The following is a 23,205-nucleotide window of genomic DNA, read 5'->3' as shown; positions in this document are numbered from 1 at the left end:
GGTTGTATTTGTTTAAAATGAAAGCAAAGACTAGTAAAAAAAGGCAATCGAATTTTGAAGGGATTATGTTTTTCTGAAAAAAAACCAGCGTGACTGTGAGGTCAAATTAAAAATGCGACATGAAGAAAAAGGAAAGATGTCATATTTCAGGAAACAGAACACTACTGTAAGAAGAAATACATCAGTGTTGGGACTCAGTTACATTTCTAATATAAAAAACTAAGCACAATAGAAACATAAGTAAGGGGACAACAGAAGTGAATACTGATATTTTGATTAAACAATCTCAATGGCAATTAGAAAATATTATGGAAACACAGAGAGCAAAGGATTTTCAGAATATTAGACTGATGTAGCTGCTGTTATTCAGGGAAAATAATACAGTCATATTAAAATCCTGGGCATACATTCATTGCCATATATATTTTCTCTTAAGTAATTGGTGTTAATAGTTACTTCCTCCAGTGACTATCCACTATCACCTAGCCCTGCTTCAGCTCAGGCATGGGGCCACAATGAAGGAAGAATTAATTCCTTACCGTTTTTTTTTCTTGCAAGATCAGACACTAATTGAGCCGGTGGTGAGTCAGAGTACGCAGCCCCAAAATTGGGCCTGGCCAGTCAGAGCGGCCACCGGGACGCAATTAGGGATTGCTGAGCACACGGATCATGCAAGCGATTCTCCCTTTTCCCTCCTGCTAAGTACTGACCTCCCGCTCCACAGTGATGGCAAAGGCTGTTGTACCTCTCCGGCTGCTTTCAGCATACCATACACAAAGGAGTTCTGACACCTTGCACTTGTTAAAGTTTCCAAAATATTTTTAGCTAAGAAAGAGTGTAAATCCAATTCCAATTAATAAACTTATATTCTGTCTGTCTGAATTCATCTGCAGATTCATTTAGAATGCTGTGAACTGGGCAATTTTGTTGCACTTGTACAGTTGCTGGTAGCTTTTGAACAGCCGTGTTGTTCCACCCTAGAAATGGCTGCATTTTGTTATACCCTGCAGAGGAGAGGAAGGACTGGGAGCATAGCACTCCTTCCCGGCCCCAACCCTTTTAAACATCACTGGCAACTGGTAAGTCCACAATGACAGACCCTTTTGTCTTCATGGTCCCTGATTCCCCCAAAGAGAGGACAAAAATCAACTCCCACAGAGGGCATTCATTGCCTACCTTGGAGAGTGTTGGTAAAGTTTACTGGCATATTTGCAAAGCAAAAAATTATATTTAGAGAAGAAAAATTATATGCAAGTGAAAGAATATTTAATGCTATTATTTGCTCAGGAGAGATTCTGCGTCTTGTGAAAAGGGCACTTGCCTTAAAGCCAGGGTCCTGATTTCGTGTTAGGTTGGTCCCTATCAGCTAAAACCACTTTCTTTCCCTGAAACTCGGTGAAACAGAAATGATTATAAAATGGTCTATAGTCCACATGTGTGACTTGCATAGAACTTACCACATTACAAAAGCGAATGTGCTTTAGAAAACTGACTGTGGCTGCTTTCTTTAAAAAAGACTTTCTGGCTAGTTCAAGCCCCTGAATTTTTCAATACCTGCAAACTGTGAGGCTCCTCTGCTTACTCTCATTGATTGTTGCTATTTTTGTTTTCTAATTAAATTAACATTCTGGCAACTCTATCTGGAACATTTACAGGAGATAGATACGATGTTCTGAGAAAACTGCTGTGATGTTTCAGTTGGGGAATTCCAATTATCTTTTTAAAATTAATTTAGTAGTGTCTTAAGATGCATGAGAGTGGAAGATTGTACTACCAGTTCTTAAAGAAAGAAAAAAACCAAGACTTGATTACCCTGCTGTAATTGCTACATAACAAACTGTAACATAAAAACAAAGATGAGAACTTCTTATTATAATCTGATGAATAATGTATGCTATATAAAGCACCGTGAATAAACATTAAGCCGTCAGTCTGAGAAAGGACAGCAGAAAGTTATATGATCCTTTCTGTGCTTGCTTGCTGAATGTATGGAATTTCTCAAACTTGGATGTATTTCACTTTTACATTCAAAAGCATCTGAAGTAGCTTTACTACTGTCACTGGCTTTCATTTTATTTTTCCTGCTCACGTATAAAATTTCTGATGTTAGTGCAGTCTTGCTATAGAAGAGTACTCAAATAAGCTTATTATCATTAAAAAAAAAGTAATCGTTTGCATTAACTCTTCATAGAAAACTAGCTATTTGATTTACTCAGTTTTCTCATTGGAAGATATAGGATGAATTTACAGTGTGTTTTTTCTCCTTGTCCAGTTAATAACGCAGTTGTATTTCAGCCAGTGCTAGTGATCATTCAACACACTCTGAGTATAGTCCTACTATGAGTATAGTCCTACCGTTAGTAAGTCCCGTTTGTTCCATATAATTGATTGTCTACTGCAACTGATATGATATTATTTCCTTTCTCCGATCAGTTGATATCACAAGCAGGGTAAGTTGGTTTCTATTCGTCAGTACTGACAAATACTCTAACTGTTGAATCTGTTCCATAAAACAAACAGCTCTTCAAATCACTCTCAAATCACTCAAGATGCAAATACTTTCATGTTTACGTGCACTCACATTCCATGCGCTTCTGCTTTACACCACCATTAATTTGGAAGTAAAATATCTTCTACCTGGAGCATGGAAAAATAAGGTACTATATACCAGTAAAGCATCTCTGTCACTTGTAAAAATATCAGTATTAATTACAAGAGTATTTTTCAAAATACTGGTTAAAAAATAAACATCAGAATTAAATCAAAGAAAATCAGAATTAAATTTTAAAGAAATCCATCACATCATCTGTATATGACAGATGCAACAAAGGGATAGGAGACACAGCTGGCATGAAAATAACAAAGGACAGGAGCAAAAATTCTACATCACGCTTGGTGTCACAGCACGCATACTAGATCTGCTCTGTGGAGGCACAAAAAACACTTATTCAGGATTTGCAGACATTGGCAGTTGTCTGGAAATCTGGCAGATCCACGCCAACACCAGCTAAACAGTAGATTATCACCAAAAGCAGAAGCCTGTACCAAAGACAGAAGGAGCTGAGAAGTCTGGAAACTGGTTCCTGGCAAGAAGATGCAGCGCAACAGGCAAGGATGTAGGATCAGCAGGGGTTAAACATCAAGGTGGTTTTGGAGGGCAGACTTTTCTAATATAACCTGCTCCATTTGGAAAGGAATTAGTTATCAAAGCAGAGAGTTGGAATTCTTGTTCCGATAGCCAGGAATGAAGATTATCTGGATTGCTTTTTAATCTATTGCAGTTATTTGCAGGGGGGGTAAGATTTCATGCAGGGAGGTCCTTGTTGTATCATCTTTGTTGTTACTGTTTCTCTGGTAAAAATCTAAACAGAACCATCCGGATGCAAACAGCGAGCAATGCTGTTAGCCTTATGCAGACGTAACCTGATGCCATAGCAACTTTTTATGCACTGTCCTTTTGCTAGATGCTGTAGTTTGAACCACGAACATCAGACTCGCTGGGGCAGACACTGAACAAAATACTTCACTGTATTTGTAAAGTGAGTGTTAGAAACTGCTTTACAAATCTTACAGCTTATTTTGTAGTACAGAGGAAAGAGGGAAGAACAGAGTACTACAGGAGGATTCAAACTATCAAACTACAAACAGAGATTTTCAGAAGTTCAAGCAGATTTCTCAAGGTTACACTGTGTACTGGCTATTTTCCCCATTTTACAGGCCCAGACCAAAAATTAAATGTGAATTTGCAAGTGTAAAAACAGAACCCAAGCTTCCTGAGACCCATACTGTATTATAACTCAATTGTTCCTCTGCCTCTCCCGTTCCTGTTTTCAGTACTGATAAATTCAGTCTTATGAGCCTTCCAAGTGACAATAATACCTGCAATGCAAAAGTAGTTGATTTTTATGCTGGACTGCGGCCATGCATGTAATCAGTCATTGGGCAATTTAAAACCAACAAGCCAAAGGAGTTAATCACTTTTATGCTAGCTGACAGGAAACAAAATTTAAAAGATGAAATTTGATGCAGGTGAGTATTCATCAGACTAACGTTAAATCTTCAAGTTCTCTTCAATCTTCAGTTCCACATTAAACCATCATTTCAAAATTCAGTAGACTATTTGGGCCTAATTCATAACTCACCTATGATTAAAATATATTTTCTAACTGAATATGATACGGTTACTCTGGATTCATTTCACTGTAGTACATCAGGAGAGAGTTTAGCATGGTATATTTGTTTAGTCCAGTAAGTAGGCATGAAATGTTTGCACTGGGTTCTTTCAGTAGGAAGAGAGGAGATCATAAAAGCAGACTGTCTAAGATGAACAGATAGATAAAAGGTGTTGTGTTACTTAACCGCCACCTTTAAATGACAATTCAAAGAGCAGGGTGAAGCATTACAGCAGAGGTGGGGAACACAGAACACCTACTTATATGCATGTTCCGTTCAAGACTCAAAAGCTTTTGCACAGAAGATGAATTTTGATTCCTGCAGGCTCTATTAAGAAGAATGTGATGCACCCTTTCCCTGCCAAATCCAGAATGAAAATCCCACATAAACAGTTTTCTTTTTACTTTAGAATCTTTTATCACAATTTTCTCAAGTACTGAAGCCAAAAATGTAGTCATCCCATCTCCTGGGAATCAAAATGAAATGGAGATAGACACCTAAGAGCCTCCCCAAGGCCCAAGAGAAAATTAGTTCTTGCTTGCTAAAACACAGCAATAAGTAAAAACAGCAGTGGAATGACACCTGGAAACATGAATTATAGCCCAAAGCCTTACTTCAAGATTAACAAGAAACAGGTCACAAACATTTTTTCCATGTTGACAAATCTTGCAGTGAATGTGTTTTACTTTTTCCTCACAACAAAATCTTGGGGAGCCCTTGTAGCTATTTTGCATATTGATTCTTGGACACATTCTGAAATCCTTGTTTTTCCATCTGTCTTACTGGCCCCCTCCCTTGGGTGCTTTGATACCACCTGTACCTCCAAATTGCCTGGCCCATACAAAGGAGTAGGAGAAAGAAAGGGAGCTTCTGTTCTAGTGTGCAGCTGGGACATGGTGGGGCCAGGTATGCACACCTGGAATCTCAAAAGCCTTCTCAAAAGACTTTGAGAGTCCAGGCAGAAAAAAAAGTCTGCTTCTCTTCAGCCAGTAGTTCAGGAACCTATTTCCTGAGAATCTGGGTCTGGCTGTGGTAGGAAAAGGTAGGACAAACCCCAAAGAAACACTGGAGTTCTCTGCTCCAAACTCGTGGCTTCTTACTCGAGTTATCCATACATTTTTACTCACTCTATTTAATGGTGACAACTCTTTGGCTACAGAGGGCCTTTGATATGTTGCCACCTGGACATACACTTAGAGAGCAGATCTTCATTAATCTACATCCTGACATGGTGAATTGTAGAGTTACAGGGGAATTCTCTCTGCATGAATTTCTATTTATTGTGTTATCCATCAGTAATGCTTAAGGATATCAACTTTGTTTCTGTGTTTTGGAGGAAAGTGGCTTCTTTCACCTGTTTTGTTTTTTTCCCCCACAATAGATCCCAAAACCATAATGATAAAGCCATTACAAGCATCTAAGATGACACCTACTAACATAAGTGCTGAGAAATACCCTCCTGGTAGTGGCATGGCAAACTTCACCTTTTCAGCTGACTTACATTGTCTTCTCAGTGAACCATATATAAATGCTGGGAGTGTGATCCAACACACACACCTGTCAAATAACAATGCCTGTTATTAACTGTGTATGCAATCAGCTCAGGACTGATACAGGAGAGATACTTTAACTTAATAACAAAAGGCATGATTGTGACCGTTGGTAAGTCTACCATTAAGAGGAACAGAGTTCTTATTCCTCTGCATGGACTACCTGCATTAATAAACTTTCGCTTGTGGCTAGAGTTACTATTATTCATGCTACTAAGAATACGACAGGGAACAAAGAGGTAGGGGCAAGATAAACAGGCAAAAGTTTGACTCTTCCTCAATGTCTAAAACTTTGTTAACCTTAGCAGAGCTGGCATGGAGGCGAGGTAATTTGTTTCCATCAGACAACAACAGCAAATTACTTTCCCCCTTCAAGAGAAGCTTGGCTGAGCACTGTCCTGGGTTACCCCTCACACTTGGCAAATTGCAGACTTACAGCTTTTCAGAACGTGACAGTGCAACCCCTTGTATTTCCACTTAGAGAAAGAATTATCGCAGGTTCTAAAACATGATTGGATTTATTTTGTTTCTGAGAAAGTGGTTTCTCACACCAGAGTCAGATTCAGTACATTTCTCTGGTGAGGAACTGCTCATGCCTCTTACAAGTGTGGGCAGAGCTTTCCCATCTGGCCTTAGAGGTATCTAATAATTATCTATGACTTGTATTTTTAATTTCTTTTCTCTTCACTAAGAACTTGGTATTACTGGTTTTTAGTACCTTTACCACTCCACGTCTGTACTTTTAGTCAGCAAGCCCTGTTTAGCTGGCAGTGCACCGCCAAGTTCCTCATGCAATCAAAACATCTGGATTCTATTAATTTCTCTTGTAGGACAAGACAAATTTGACGGGAAAAAATGAAGAGCAATCAGCTTTAATGAATGTTAGCTGGAGCCATGCATTTGAACCTCCCATCAATATATTTCATTCATTTTGTCTCTCATTTTATATCTTTTTTGAAAATTAAATCCTTTCCATGTGGCTCTGTTCCTTGTTGCTTCTGAAGTCAGGAGAACAAAAATTAAGGGTAGGAATTAAGCAGAAATGTATTTTTCTACTTCTGTAAGGTTTGGGGAAAATGGTGTTTAGCTTTGCCTTCAAAATTTGCTTTTACCTTATGTAACTACTGAAACTACTTTCGTACTACTACAAAACAAGAAATGTTACTAGGCAATGATTCAGGACAATAACCTATGCTACGTTGCCTTACATTACCCAGCTTGCAGAAGCCACTTTTTGAAAAAATCTAATTTGAAGGGATATATTAGAAGAGACCATTTTCACTTCATTTTGAAGAGCCTGTATGCCATGTTTTCTTAAGTGGCATGGCTGTGATTTTATCGTTTGTTCCATTATAGCTATATATTTACAAGTGGGTTTTTTTCCATGTAATTAATAAACAAACAAAAATGCACTGTCAAATTCCCCCCCCCCCCCCCCCCCCCGCCCTGCGGATTCTCCCATTTGGCTAAAATCACATCCTACAATAAACTGGGCAATGTATTAAATTGTTTACAGATGATATAGTTAGAATCTACTGGAAAACTGTTAAAATAGACATTTTTAGGGAACTAGCTTACATTGATTTTATGTGAAAAAAATCAGATAGGAAAAGAAAATGAAATGCATAAAAAGGAGGAAATCAGACCATCTGGGTATTTGCAGCAGTAAAATGCTGCCCATAAATTAGAGATCATGATATCCCCTTTCCCTCTCTCTCTTCCTCACTACTAAGGAATGGGTGGAAAGGTTTGCATTTTTAAAGAATCCACAGACCTAGGATACTACTGTAGGAAACTAAGTGAAATGACAGCTTTTCTTTTATTGCTGAATGAAAGACGAACATATGCCTTATTTCTTCTCAAATTTGTAGATTGTCTTCTGAACTCAGCTACAGAACTACTTGATTTAAATTGGATTTTAGATAAATCCACTTATAGTAAACCGGTTCAGAATCATAAATGATTATTACAGTAAGAAAAGAAAATATACGGACAATTGACAGTAGATGAGGTAAATAAAATTAAGTAGTCGTCACCAAGACCACACAGAGCTTTAAACGAATTCAAGGCTGAAATAGCTGACTCTTACTTAAAACTGTTACCTGAGATTAGAGAGTGCCATTTTTTAACAAAAGTGTTCCAAGAGAGATTCAGAAAACAAGCCTGTCAGACTGATATCTATACGAAACAAATAGGTGGAAACCATAGTATGGAACGGTGGACATCTGGATAAATATGACTTATCTGGGAAGAGTTAAAAAGGTTTTCATAAAAGGAAGTCCTCCCTCACAAACATAAGGCAGTCCTTTGAGGGGATCAAAAAACATGTGGATAAGGGTGATCTGATTGATCTTGGATTTACAAAAGGCTTTCAACAAATTCCTTCACCAAAGGCTTTTAAGACAACTAAGCAGCCATACCATAACACGGCTGAGAAGTATAAGCTGATACACATTGGGGAAAAACCCATTAATTCACATCTAAAACAATAAGCTTTGAACTGACTATAATCAGTCAAGATTTTAAGATTTTTAAAAGATAGTTTCATGAAAACATCAACTCAGCAGCATCTGAAAAAGCAAATCAGGTGTTAGCAATGTTGGGGTTAGCAACTAGAGAACAAAATAGATGATATTGTCATGTTATTGTATAAACCCCAACTTTGCAGTCTGAAGACTGTGTGACGTTCCAGGCCCCCATCTCAAAAAGGATGTAGAACTATAGAGGATGTAGAGAAAGGCTACAAGGATAATGAAAGGTATGAGACAGCTTCTGTATAAAGAATGACTAATTATCCTATTCTTCCCTTGAAAAAAGATGACTGAGATGGATATGTAAGAGACCTGTAAAATAAATGCCTGGAAAGCATGGCTGAGGATTGCTTGGTCACAGTTTCCTCTGATCCAAGAAGCTGGGGACGTCAAATGAATCTGTAGGATCCAGACTCAAAGAAGAAAAAGTGATTCTTTATGTCACAACGTAGTTAGGGATGACTTCCTACAATAACCTACAGATACTAGAAGTTATGTAGGCTCAAAAGGAAACCACATGGAAAAGTTCATGGAAGAGAAATTCATAACTAAGTACAGAGGAATTTTTTCAAACAGATCTCATCACAGAAGATCAGATTCACGCCAGAGCTTTACCTGTATTTGGGCACAGATAAATGTTGGGTGAGTTCTGGCATTTGTCATTCGCTGAGTTTATAAAGTTATTTTTTGTGACATAACATTTTTATCAGTTGCTGCCTAGAATTGGATCTTTAGGTTTTAGTGAAATGATGGAGATGGTGGCAGTGGTTAAGCGGCTGTGGTTGCCATTAGCTTTAAATTTTTCAGTGGATTTCAAAAATTATCTCAGAATTTATGCAATTTATTTATGTTATAGAGACCACAGAGACAAAAATGTCATAAGCCCCATGAATGACTCCACTTTTATCATGATGTCCAGTTTCTGACCAGCATTTAGAAATCCCAAAGGATGCAGAGAATGTACAAAAAGATAAGACTAGTATTAAAAAGCAAGATATGCTGCGGCATAAGGATTTAAGAAAGTCATATAAGGCAAATGGGAGTTGTTAATGCCTATGGAGTATTATTTGTTACATTAGGACATAGGAAACTTTGGGTCTCCCCATCATGGGAATAGTTTAGTTACAGACTTCAAATGCTTTTCTTACTGCGAAGCAAGCAACAAATTCTCTCTCAGAAGAAAAAAAGCAGCAGTTTGTTTGGAATTGTTGTTATAAAACCCCCTCAAAATACCAACTAGAAAAAAGTTATTTTTCCTATCTTTGCTCTCCCGTCAGGACCATAGTTGAACTCTTGCCATTTCAAGCAGAGAATCCTATATCAGTTTAAATGTACCAGGTTTAAATGTCCCCAAAGCTTTGTCATTATACTGGGTTACTCTTAGTTTAAAGATTTGGGGTGTTTTGGGGTTTTTTGTTTGTTTGTTTGTTTTTTTAAATATTACATTCTTTTCACAACTTGTTCTGGAGTAATTAGTACTACACAAGATACATACAAACTTAGCAGAAAAAAAAGAATTTTTCTTTGGAGAGCAGAGATCTTACAGCACCAATGATGTTATCTATTGTTGCCATTACTTCCACAAGATGATTTAACCATTTCACCACATAGATTTCACAGATTAGAAGCCAGCAAAACATTAAACAAACATTAAAATATTCAACTTTAAACATGCAAAAAACTAGCTCACAATGTTGCAGACAACTGTTAATTTTGCTTGTAAGAGAAATTTCTCTAATGTTTTACATGGTGGTTTTAGCCAAAACCATTGGCACGATTTTCCTATGTCTTTAACATGCTTCTCTCTGCTATTTTGTCTTAAGGACATCAAATAGATGGTGGGGGATTAACTTCAAGGAACACCAACTACTGATGCTTCAGCAGCTGTACGGAGACACTTCATCTATGTCATACAACAAAATCAAACAGATCCTGGTGTTCTGACTGGTTATTTTTTCAACTGAGCAATGACTAATCAAGATAGTTCTGTTTTATCATTTTACACAGTTCTGTTACACGGTCAAAAGGAGACAGAAGCATCTCTATCTAGTACAAATTCCCATCAAATATATGACCAACCAAATGCAGGGGTGTTTCTCCTTAACTGGTTTTCTACAATAAGTATATGAAGAAGTTCAGAAACAAGAGATCAGATTTGATTATTCCTTTTTACCAAAATGATAAAAGAGAGCCTAATACAAGCTGAAAACACACTAACAGTAATTAAACATATAAATTTCATCATAAATTTGTAACATTTGAAGGGCTAATAAGTATGTGATCCATTTTCCTAAAAAAAAAATTGTTTATTTGTGTATTTACCAGAGTGTCATAGGGCATTTTTTGCAGCTATATACTTAAGAATGTTATCGTGATAGAAGTATCTATAAAAATGTGGATCATTACGCAAAAGGGAGAGAATTTTGTCTAAAGCAAGATTCTGCCTAGGGAAAGACTAAAAAAACTGTCTGCTATAGCAACAAATCAACATTGCACAAGATAATAAGAAGCAGTTAGCCACCTTGAACCGAGTTATTTAAAATGAGGCATCTTCACTCAGAGGTTGTCTAGCAAAATTCCTTTAAAGACCATTCCCTTTCTGAGTATGGCTTCTCTGATAGTGGTTTCTCCAAGTATTTAATTATATGGCAAGCTGTGCTTGTTTTGCTCCTCCAGAGCCTTTGACTTGTAGTCAATAAAGAAAGCACTCTTCCTCCCATTAAATCCTGATATTTAGAGTGTGACATTTTCCTCTGTTTGATTAGGGAACTTGTCTCCACCCAGTCTTTGGGTTACCTTAGCGTCTTCAGAGGCCTGATGAAGGGCTCAAGCACCTAAAAGCCTGTCTACTTTTACGAGCCATCATATTTCAGTTTAACAGAAGATCCTGTCTCTACTGTGATATTTTGCCTTATGGTCTTTAAAGAACATTGCTGTAGTGTAAGGAAGCACCACTCCAGAGACACTTCATTGACAGACACACAGGCCTAGGTTTAAAGCCTCAACTGTTACCAGCTACTTAGACGCAAAGTCGTGTAACTTAAATGCCAAGTGTCTCTTGTTGCCCTGACACCTGTGAAGACCTAGAACCAGCCAACTGAAAACACTGCATACAGGGACCTCAGTGGAATTTAGGCTGTGGGAATCTGACATCAACCCCCAGCAACCTGGGTCACAAACAAGAGGTGTTTGTTTCAGAAACTAGTCTAGCTGTTAAAGATATTTCTGCCCACCTGCTAAACACTCTCCTTTAGAACCAGCTTAGTTCAAAATGCCATGTCATTTAAGCCAAGCTAACTGACTTTGGGCTGAGGTGAGTAGGAGCACTTACGCTGTCAGTTGTTAACACTCAGCTAGGGGAATATTCATCCCTTGCTGAAGAACAGTCTCCTCTTGAAGCACTCCAGCTAGGCCTGGGGGAGCTCAGGTGTTTACAGTCTGCAGTACCCCAAGTCAGGAAGGGGGAACAGAGCTGAACCCAGGTCTTGTAAGGCACTGGCATATTAACTTTCTGCTGAATCTTTTTTTTGTTTGTTTGCTTATAGTAAGGTTCCCCTTTAATGACACAATGCAAATCATCCATTGATAGCATCAGTAGAGAGATCTGATACTTCATTCCACTAATCCTCTTCCCCTCTCTAGTAGGAAAGGCAACAGGCTGCATAAGAACAGGTATTATTAGGGTCCTATAATAATTCAAGTCATTGCTAAGTAGCAGTGCACATTAAACTATACCGAGGTTAGAGAGAACCAGCAAAAGAATCAATTCCAAGACAGGGACATTATAAAACTTTTTTTTTTTTTTTTTTGCATACCTGAAGTGCTGCAGAAAGTGCATGCAGGGTAGAGATGAAAATCATAAACCTAAGTTTAATCTAACCTAATCATAAATCTAAGTGTATCAGTTATTCAGAAGATGTACATGATTCACTCAAGATTCTGCTGTTTTCTTTGTTTGGAGTATGAATGCAAGAAATGGGTAAATTAGACTTTAAAACGTCTGGCACCATTTCCTAAAGTAAACTTACATCCTAAATTGTCACTGGGAAATGTACACTTCTTTTTGCTGTTGTTTTGATTTAGCTGTCACGACAGGCATGTTTAAATACAGTTTAAATAAAAAACATGTTTAAATACATGTTTAAATGTTTTTCTGCCTCATGGCTGAGTCTCTTTGTGTGCATTTCCTCAGCGTTACTTACTTAACTTTGAAGGTGGGCTGAGCATAGAAATCTGACGAAAGAGTGGGCTGTGCCCTTGATCCGAGGGAGCTCTTACATTCTTCTGAATGACTACATTTGTAGTGCAGTACACAGCAGCAGCAACAGTGTGGTGCTCTGGGTCTCCAGCTCTGCCTGGCAGACAAATCTCCAGCTCGCTGAACATCTGCAAGACAAATTTTTCATGTTCTTCTGTAAATGAATGCTGCCTAACTGCACCAGGAAAATGGGCACAGGGGATTATCTCAGCATTGCTATGAGCGGAGGGGCGCCTTGGGGCTTTAGATTGCAAGGTGGCAAGGAGCAAAAGCAGCCTTTGCAAATCGCCAAGGTAGGATCATGAGAGAAAGATGTTATCGGTGTTTTGTGAACACGAGTGAAGAGAATAGTTTGTTTAAATATATACTGCTTCCAGTGAAATGGCTGGTGTGGATCTTATTGTGTTGCTTGTTTGATTTTGCTAACGTGTTTTGCAGAGATTCTACAGGTGCTGATTATGTTTGTTTCAATAAAAAGTAATGACTACGTTTTGGTAGCTTGCAAGTATTGCAAACATTTAAGAAAATGTTAAAGGTTTGAAGTTATGAAACGATGTATGCCTTTCAGCTCCTGTTTGATTCACTGTGTGTTTTTGAATGCACTCGGCATATCGCAACACTGAACGTCATATTAGGAAATGCTGTTTCAGTCATCTCTTTATGATACTTTTTCTACTCTAGGCATGGAATAAATACAGCTTTATCATGAGAAAATGTTCTTACTATTTTGGGAATCCTGGAAAGCACTACGCTGAGTTATCTCTGGTTTTGGAAAGTTATCCAGTCTTAGAAGCAGCTTTAATAGATGCCAAACATGCCCTCTTATATTTCATGAGCAACACTGAAAATTACTGGACACTTCATAAATTATCTTCGTGTACAAAATGAAAGCAAAACAGACAGTAGAAATGCAGAATAAATAAAAAGTAAGAATTGGTAACCCCAAGTTGCAAAAATCATAGTTAAAAAGTAATTTTGTTAAAAATCCGTGCTCACTCCATTGCAACACTGGTGCAAAAATGAAGATTTGCCATGGTTATTAAGGCTTATGTAACTGTATGGAGCTGCATTCTGTTCTCCTAGACAAGAGGGACAAATTTTGTCCAGAGCTCCGAGGTCAGCAAAATACCACTGGCTGAAATGATACTAGGATTGATTATCATACCATCAGTTCTGCCTTGTTAAATTGAGGGAGAGAGATTGAAACGTATCTTATCACCTTTTAGTATCTTGGTAATCCAGTACATTGAGTGTTAAGTTTTTTATACTTTGATATAGTATTTTAGATCAGTAGTTTAGCTATATTTAAGCTCTAACTTTCTTAAGCTGTCAATATATTTATTAGTCAGTTAAATTTAATTTACTGGATCAGTTAACTTTTTCACAAATAGCAGAAACAGTAAGTCTACCTCATGTTATAAAAGAACGTCCTCTTAGTTCTTCTGTCAAGAAAAGAACATCTTTCACTATTATTTTCAATGATTTCCAGCCCATAACATTAATCATATTCAGTAACAGAGCTATGATTTACTGAGTGTATGTATCATTTTTCTCATTACTGTTAAGTTTTTTGTTTGTTTTTATATTTTGCAAAACTTGAACATGTTTAAATGTTTTTCATACCGATGGGCAGCTGTTGCTTTGCAAGTGAAGCCACTGATAAGAGATGACAGTGGAATCCTGCCATCTAGTGAAAACTTGTAGCTAGAACTTAAAGAATTGTAAGTAACGGTAAAAGGCAAGTAGCCTTGATTACATAAAACCAAAAGTAAAAAGCACAGTAGTTTGAACACAAGATTCTCATTAAGCTTTAGTTTTCCTGATAAAAATGGGCTATATGATTTTTTTTTTTTCATATTCACATCCTAGACTGTGGCACGTAAGTCTGGGTTCTGTTTTACCACTAAAATTTGGGACTTGAGAATTAGATACATGATAACAGTTGTGCTTTACTTCTAATGGGAAAACCCACCAGTAAAATATATCTAAATTTAGAAAAATAATAATCTGTATTATTAGGAAAAAAAAAATCAAAGAAGCACGAGTGTGTTTTCCTGTAAATGAACCCAATCAAAAGGCCACGTAATACAATACTTCAGAGCACCCTTTGTAAGCGTACATGCATATCAGCATATATAAGTGTTATAAGCGTGGTGGATTGGGTGCTTTATGAGTTCCAGATCATTCATTTCTCCATGCTTAAGAGTTGGTCAGGATCAGTGAGATTTGAAAACTGACACTAGTATCTGGCCGAAAACCTGAAACTTAAGAGTTGACAGGCCACAGCTTTCTTTGGGACTTACTCTGTCGGCAGGCTTCACCGTCCTCCCCGGGGAGCCTGGGCTCTCTCCGAGGCGCGCAGACATGGGTCTCCAGGTCAGGCACCACCGTCAGGTTGAGGCACGGCGAGGTGGGAGGTCTGCAGCTACACTGTGTGTGACTCTGTGGGAAGAGGCAACGTTTTCAGCTTTTATTCCGTTATCCATGAAAACTGAATCTAATAACTCATGAAAGAATAAAGAATTACCCAACTAGTGCACAGTAATTTTCCTACTGGCTCCCGAATCCAAAGGTTGTGTTTCCTAAACACAATAAAAAATTGTTTTTGCTTTTGTTTTTTTCCAATTCAAGGTTCAGCTTCTCTACTGGTGCATACTAGTGTAGCTCCATGGAACCAGTGAGTCCTTGCCAATTCACACCAGCTGAGATTTTGCCAGAAGCGTGTATTTCTGGTTTTGGTGCCTCAGCTCCCAGGAGCTGGGAAAGCTGCAGAGGGGTTGCTTGCCTGGTTGCCGACACAACCTGAGCACGGTATACCCCCGGACTGCTGCAGAGGGAAGTGCGCTCAGGCCCCGGGCATAAGCAGAGCAGTTGTTGTGATACAGATCTAAAGGGGAAAGGGATGTGAAATGGGGGAAATGAGGTAATCCATGAAAACGTAGCAGGATACAAAAATCCCAAATTCATACTTATCTACCCTGTTGATAAAGGGAATATACTGTTTTTAAAGCTAATAAGTCACTGCAGTTCACTCTCAGAAGCAACATTTACCAGTTTGTTTTATGCCTTTTAAAATATTGTTTTATTACATTTATTAAAAAAAATATGTAAGCCCTCCCCCATTGTGTGTTGCCTAGCTCTTAAAGCATATACGCAAGTAGCATTCCTGCTAAAATCAATGAGTTTTGCCTGTAGTATGAAGTATTGCCTTCCATTATCATGCAAAGTGTTAACAGAGAGATGAGACAAATAGGAAATTTTCATCAGCAAATAATTTTACAACCATTAAATTAGATTCAAGATATTTCAGTAATTTGTTAGATGTGAGATTGCAACAAATGGATTTTTTTTAAAGTATAAGAAGTATCATTTTGTTTGTCCATTTTTAACTTTTTCAAAACATAAATTTTGAAAACATTTGACTCGTTTTCTGTAGAGGCATACAAACGGTTTAACACCCCTCCTCCTCCCAACTCTGGCTCCGTACATCAACTTACTTAGTTACATCCACTAGTGTTGAAAATACTTCATAAAAATTTATTTTCAGTTAAAAAAAATTCGCATACCCTATATACTGTCCAAATACACCATAATGACTTTAAAAAAATATATTTTAAATACTCTGTCAAAAGACATATTGTGCTAAGAAGGATATCTAATAAATGAACATTATTTAAAAAAAAAGAGAATTGGAGTATAATGCTAAGGAAAACAGTGGTTGTATCAATGCACCAAGACATTAAACCATGTCAGTATTGCACTGTAGGATAGCCTTCCCCAAGCAGGAGACGGTTGGGAAATGTCAGTACAACAGTGACCCTAGATGGCTAAGAATTCAAGATATATAAGAGCAAAGTGACACGTGATGTCCTTTCTGTTTCCACTGTGAGATATATGAAAGAATGATTTTTTTATGAATATCATAGACTTTTTTCTTGTAAATTTCTTTGCAGTTTTTACTTTAAAATATATAAAAAACATATGTACAAAATAATGGATGATTTTCTGGACTAGCCTTTGAAAGAAAGTCCTGTGAGTTTTTCTACTAATACTTAACAATACCAGCTATGTTATATATAATAAAGGTATATCCCTTAAGAAGCATCTCTTTTGCAACAGGTAATTTAACAGAGTCGTCCTATAGATGATTTAGATTTATAATTCAACCATGACGTAACTCCATTAAATTATCTGGTTGCAACAGAGGTACATTATTCTCAGCATATTTGTCACCTACACCAAACAGCAATTTGATGAATTCATGGTTTGTATCTGTCAAAGTCCTGCATATTTTAAGTTTGGGAACTTAACCGAATAGCTCTAGTATTCAAGGGCGGTAAGTTCCATGACTCAGACCTCTAAGCACTTCAAAGGAAATTCAGTCCTCTTTTTTCTATCAGTCTCCTAAAAGTAAAAGTGAACAGATGCATAAAAATCCATATGATCAATTGTGTTGTAGGTTTTCACGCTTGAGACATTGGGGAAACTAATGCTATTGAGACAAGGTGCCACACTTGTTACTGAATTCAGATCACCTCAGTTCCAGAAGCACTCTGATCTATATGTAGTACATACAGAGATATTTCTACATACATACACCTCAGCTAGAAAGATGTCTTCAAAGGGGGTCATGTTGTCCTATTTGTTATCTATGAGAGCATTCATCCTGATCTCTCCCTGATTCATCAGTGGCAGAACAATATGTAGTTGCATATAGAGAAACATACAGTGATTTTTTTTTAAAGTGCTGACAGATTTTATGTACTTTTTCAGCAATGTTTTTCAACTAAATTTTTAGAAAAATAAAATAGTAACATTTCCCTTTAATTTCTACCATGCCAGTTTGCCAGTGCATAACTACAATTATAATGCCTATCCTCTAAAATGTCAAGTTATTTGAAAGAACTTAATGGACATTTTGAAACTCTCACCAACGTGATTTTGCACCCTGACAATTTTTGCTCTACTGTGGACGTTTTCTTATGTCCAAACACGCCAAAGATCATGCAATTTTCCATTGTCTTGTAAATGTTAACTATACTTCTAATTAATCCTATGAAATACTTTGATAATTCAGGGTTCAAATCCAATGGCCTCAACTAGGCCTCAGGCAAAACTTACACAGTTTGTGACTATTTTGGCAATTTCTGAAATAGACTGCTGCTGCTGCTGCACAAATAGTAGTTTTACCTTTGGCTCAGTAATGACATGTGACAACTGGCTGCCTGGTCATTTTAGACTTGTGCACTTGTCCATCAAAACGCTCAGATTTCAATTCAAGTCTCAGTTTCATCATTTTAGATTCATTGGAACCTGAAACTGGAAGTGAAACTCAAAGACTTGGGAACAACCTGAACCAACAGTGTGAAAAGTTGATGTCTGAATGTGATCACTTAATGCTGGATGTAAACAGAGGTGGGCTCTGTTGTGGTAGCTTGCCTTTTTCCCTGCATTTATCTGAAATACTTGACACGTGCAGAACAACCCCAAGTGGCTTTGATCAAGTTGACCTTTCCACTTAGTCTAGCAGAAAAAAAAAAAAAGGATAAGACATGTTAGCACAGTTATGCTTTTGATCCCGCGGTAAGGCAAAGCATGTCACTGTCACATATATGAGAGGTTCGTTAGCACACAGTTGGTCCATCCACAAAGTACATCAAAACTGCTGGGTTTAAGGAAACTTTTTCAAGTTCCTGTCATTCTCTTACATTGTCACCATTGGCAAATGCTCACATTTCCAGGCAGAAAAACTAGGTTAGTAAAAGCTGAGATTCTGGTCACTACATTCTAGTTGAGACGTGATAAATACAGCTGTGTTACACCTATGCTCCTAGCTCATTTCAGTGCTAAGTCACACAGATGAGTATAAACCATCAGTTGCTGAAGCAGTGGTTTTTTGCTCTCCTGCTTGCCTCTGCACTGGTGGCCTAGGAGCACCATCCTCCTAGTAAGATGAAGGTAAAAGAATGTTCTGTGGTTCAGATCACCTCCAGGTGACATCAGAAGTCATCTTGGAGTTGGAATTGGTGCTTTGGTGCCGTCTGCTTCTGAAAATATACTCGTTAATGCATAGTCAAGTAGGATCTTACTATACACTACTGTGTTTGAAATGAAAATGCTGTGTAAAGGCTCAGTACTGAGCTAACATGACCCTGCTGCTGTTTCCTGATTTGTATCAATTGACATTTTAAACAGAATTTGAATACAACTTTATGCACTAGCAGTAGACAGAGCAAGCCATGTTTAAAACATGCTAGTTGAACTTTGGCAGCAAAGAAGGGGAGTTTAGAGTTAACCTACACGATTTTAAACACAACTTGCCTTACTTGGACTGCATTTAAAACTGTTTGTTTAAATTTGCTAGCTAATACATTTCCAAACATAGTTTGTCTTTGCAGCCTGGACAAACTCTTATTCTCAAACTCACTCTTCAGACCATCTGACACAGCCGGTATTTGCTGATATTCAGAAAACCCTGGACGGCCTATTGACATATTCTTTCACATAGGGAGTTATGTGGAAAATTGTGGTTTTATTTATCTTTTCTGGAGAGGATTTTGCTTCCCGTACAAGCCTTGACCCAATTTAATAACTAATACATTTTTGCACACATTTAGATGACATAGTTCGGCTTCTATGTAAGTAAATGACAAAACTTCCATTGACAAACTGGCAAGAAGCTGGGCTTTTTAGAGGTTAGGTTAATTTATTTTGCAAAACAAAGGAACAAATGGAAGTTCCCAAAACCTAACTGAAATAGACCACTGCTAAATAACTCTGTTCCTGAAAATCTGCCGTTGCTAGTTAGAAAAATAATGAGGAAAAAAAATTCATACACCTTTACCAGCAAAGGTTTGTATGTACTGCCAAAGGTTAGGGGTCTGCATTTTCTAATTTCAAACTTTTGCATTCCAGCTATTGCGCGTGGAAATGTTTAGTACTGAAGTCCCATCCAGTTGTTTAAAAACTGCAGGCTGAACTAGCACTTGATTGTATACCCTGTTTTGGATATACAGAACTACATACCAAGCTGGTTTTGGCATCCTTTCCACAGTATTTAGGCAAATACAAGCATGCTTTGGATACATGGTAGTATTCATTTGTGCTTGTTTCCAATAGATGCTTTTCCAACTCTCACGCTAGGGGAGTTTTCAATGGAACAGAATGAACAACATAATTCACACTGATTTAAACTAAACAAACTAAAAAAACCCACGCAGTGTATTCCTACTAAATTAGATTAGCTGCTTTGTATAGAGCTTTGCTTCATTTTTTAGTTTCTTTGCTGGAAACATTTAAAATACACTGCATGACATTATTATATTTCATTGTTCTCCATTTTCTGCCATCGCATTCTTATTGTGAATGTGAATGTAATAGTAAGACTTTTGGCCAAGTTCACATTAAAATCTCACAACAGGAAATATTGTTTACAAAGCCCTTTAGGATTGTGTCAGATTGTTTGAGAGGATACAGCTAGCAATTTATGCTTATCATGGAAGGGCTTTCTTCCAAATACAGAACTCGGTGTTCTTCATATTTACAGCAGAAATATTTAGAGCAGAAATTACTTTAAGGGACCATATTTCATGGGTTAAATGCTTAGCACTCTATAAAATGAGACTGATTTGCAGAGATAGCTTCAACGTGAAAGAGGAACAATTCTGTGCATGGAATTAACTGTGGACAAAAATGATAACATTTAGATCGCAGCCAGTACTCACAAGCACCGTTTGTTGGCTGGAACAAAACTGGCAGTAAAAAAAACGCCTGGATATCAGCTTGAAGGTTTTAAATTTCAGACCTAATGTACACAAGTTACACAGTGGATTTCTTTTTCCTTTTCTGTAATTTTTCCCATCTGTCCCCTTTCATTAGAATCTGTAGTCCATAGTCAGTGTGGATGTTAGGATGAGACTAATGCACATTTAGACTGAAACACTTCAGTGTGCACCAAAATCAAAGTGCTATTTTTTGGTTACCTGCCAATACAACATGGTGTTGAGCATGAAAGCCAAAAATCTTCAAAACACCTCAGCACCTTGCTCTCAGTGGGGTGCTAAGAACAGCAAAGTGGCGGCTGCTTTATTCGTTGCTTATGTGGAAGGTAAATTATAACAAAAACCTAGCTCTAAGCTCACCAGAGCCAATGGGCTTATACCCTGAGCTCTCTATCATGTGCTGCTGTCCTGGGCACAGCACAGAATCTTCTTTTCTTGTTTAGCAGGGAAACACTGTCTACAAGTCTTCTTTCTACTTCCACAGAAATGTATTTTGAATCCGTTACGTTTCCTTCTTTGTTTGATATCTCCTTCCTACATCTGGGATGGGGCATCAAATGCACGGGTAACCTTTTGCTTCAAAAGAGTCATCCTGGACTACATAGCTGTAGAATCATTATTTTATAAACTTGCCTTTTTGTAAGCATATTTTAGAAATATGGTCCCATTTAGGAAGCTGGATACTTTGTTTTTTGTAAGCATGTTTTATATTACAATTCATTAGCAGATGAACCGGTGATGGGTCAAAACTATGAAGAAAGCAGATAAACTATACAGCTTTCTATACTGCTGGTTTCATTTCATATGTTCTCTATAGCATAAGCATGCCACGCATGGTATAAATTGCTACAATATTGAATTTCAAGAAAGTTTCTGAAATAAAGATAATGCAAGACAATCATATGTCCACTGTAGCACTTTACAGCAAGAAAAACAAATGGAATTACAGGGGAACATAACTTAATAAGACCAAATTTCCCCTTCCTAGTACTCTCTGCCTAATACAAGGAGTATCAGGAACTGCTTGTTGTCTGCAGGCAAACGTGGCAAAGCTGAATCTTTCTTTTAACAATCTAACAGTTGAAATTGCTATAAAGGAAGTCTTAACAAAGGAGTTACATTTTTTCCCATTAACTCAATGGGAGCTTTGCCATTGACTTCAAAGGGCAAAGGATTGGGCCTTAGTATGTATAATATAGTGCAGTTATTTAATTAGAAGCAGATACCATGAATAAAAATCCTCATTGGGAAGGGTGTAGCCGTTTTTGCTAGGGATCTACTTACTACAATTTTCTGCGTCTAGCAGAAGTCATTCCCTTCAAAGGAACAAAAAAACCCCTTAGACCCTTAGACTTCGGGGTATTCACTGTATACACTGTTAAATAACGTAACTTTTTTCAGGTTATTTGGTAATTGTACATTTCATTTCTAAGCTGTCTTGGAAGTCTTTGTAAGGACAAAGGCACTCACTTGAGCTGAAGACATTTCAGTTTGCATATTTATAAGAGAGTGAAACGATTGCTAATAATAAGTACTAGACTGACATTACTACAAACTAGAGGCCATTTATTAAAAGACTGATGATGTATCAGTGTAAGCTAAGGAGAAAATTTAGACTGTGCTAAACTATCTCTCAGTTGCAAATGTTTACTGGTTCAAGGGATTACTTGTAACTGCCCTCTTGCTTTCTTCAACTCTGCAAATAGACAGGCTTGCATTAGTTGAAAGGAGCAGGTATTTCTTAAAAAATTTAGATACTAGGACTTTGCTAACTCACCTCATTTTGCCTGAGACCTCAGGGAACAATCATACGAGCAGCTCATCTATAAGATTTGAAGTGTAGAAACCTCCAGGTTAGGATAGGGAGGAGGAAAGAGAGAGGAGTGCCAAGCAGCTGTGGGTGGCAACCTTTTCAGCAGGCACAGCTGTGGCTGTGGCACAAGGCTAGCTCCTTGTGGTGGCACACTCGTCTTGTAGGTGCATCTTCAACAGTTCAACTGACATCACTTTGGAAAAAAACTGCTTTTCTTCCAGAAGAAAAGCATCTACATGGAGAATTGTGCAACAGTAATTATAATGGTTGTCTATACCTGTATAATATCAGGTGTTTCCATGATGTACTGCAATGAAGGGGAATCACGTCATGAGTTTTACTAGCTTTACTCAACCACCACTACTGGTGCTCCTGAAGAGATCATCTCTCTCTTTGTCTCTCTAAATCCTTGTCTTCTCTGCCAGAAATTCTTGCTTTGCTTTCTCTTATCATTGTCTCGGTAGTTTTTTTATTTAAATACACAAGTCCAGCTACTTACTTAAGCATCACTTTCAGCGAATTCACTGAAAATTGTGGGCAAACAATGCCTCAGACTTCAAACCTTGTTGCTTGGTTAGAATAGTGCCCATCACTTCCAGTGAACTTCCTTTGGGCTGAAAGAAATACAGAAAACTCTGCTTTGCATGAACTCTCCCATCACAGAAATCTCTGAACTACTAGAGCTTAACAGATGTGGCTGGAATAGACTGATCAGCATTTTGTTCCACAAATTACATTTCCCTGTTTTGCAGAGATCACTTCAAAGACTAGCTGCCATAAGCCACTGATTTAACTACAGAGGATGCATGTGGAAATAATCTGAAAGGGATAAATAGCTTTATATATTATCATATATTCGTAATGATCTTCCCCACACTGAAATAATACTTGCAGAATGGATAGCATAAGACCTGCTTATAACATTTTTCAAATTAGAAAAAAAACCCTATCATTAAGCATGGACGTTTTAAGCAAACTCTAAAATATAATACTACTTAATGCCTAACATCCTTACAGAGGAGCAGCTGTTTGACATCCTTCACTGAAAAAAGCCCAAAGTTTCAGAATTGTTGGCTTTCCAAAAAACTCAATACCTAGG

At 37.6% G+C, this 23,205-nt stretch overlaps 2 protein-coding genes across 3 annotated transcripts in view; one reads left to right on the top strand and one right to left on the bottom strand.

Moving 5' to 3' along the window:
• SEC24D (SEC24 homolog D, COPII component) overlaps positions 1-12,558 on the bottom strand; it is a 72,071-nt gene extending 59,513 nt beyond the window's left edge. Inside the window, exon 1 of the mRNA XM_087736987.1 lies at positions 12,457-12,558. The gene's annotated coding sequence lies outside the window, so the exon portion shown is untranslated. The remainder of the gene's footprint in view (positions 1-12,456) is intronic.
• SYNPO2 (synaptopodin 2) overlaps positions 12,555-23,205 on the top strand; it is a 93,970-nt gene continuing 83,319 nt past the window's right edge. Inside the window, exon 1 of one of the 2 annotated variants that reach the window (XM_009472361.2) lies at positions 12,555-12,805. In XM_009472361.2, the coding sequence (XP_009470636.2) occupies positions 12,677-12,805 (129 nt within the window). In that variant the 5' untranslated portion in view covers positions 12,555-12,676. The remainder of the gene's footprint in view (positions 12,806-23,205) is intronic. The other variant, XM_087736986.1, reaches the window with a different exon arrangement.

This window comes from Nipponia nippon, unplaced genomic scaffold, assembly GCF_047370975.1.
Source record: "Nipponia nippon isolate SJK-2023a ecotype South Korea unplaced genomic scaffold, ASM4737097v1 scaffold_6, whole genome shotgun sequence".
NCBI lineage: Eukaryota > Metazoa > Chordata > Aves > Pelecaniformes > Threskiornithidae > Nipponia > Nipponia nippon.
This window is presented reverse-complemented; position numbering and strand designations above follow the sequence as displayed.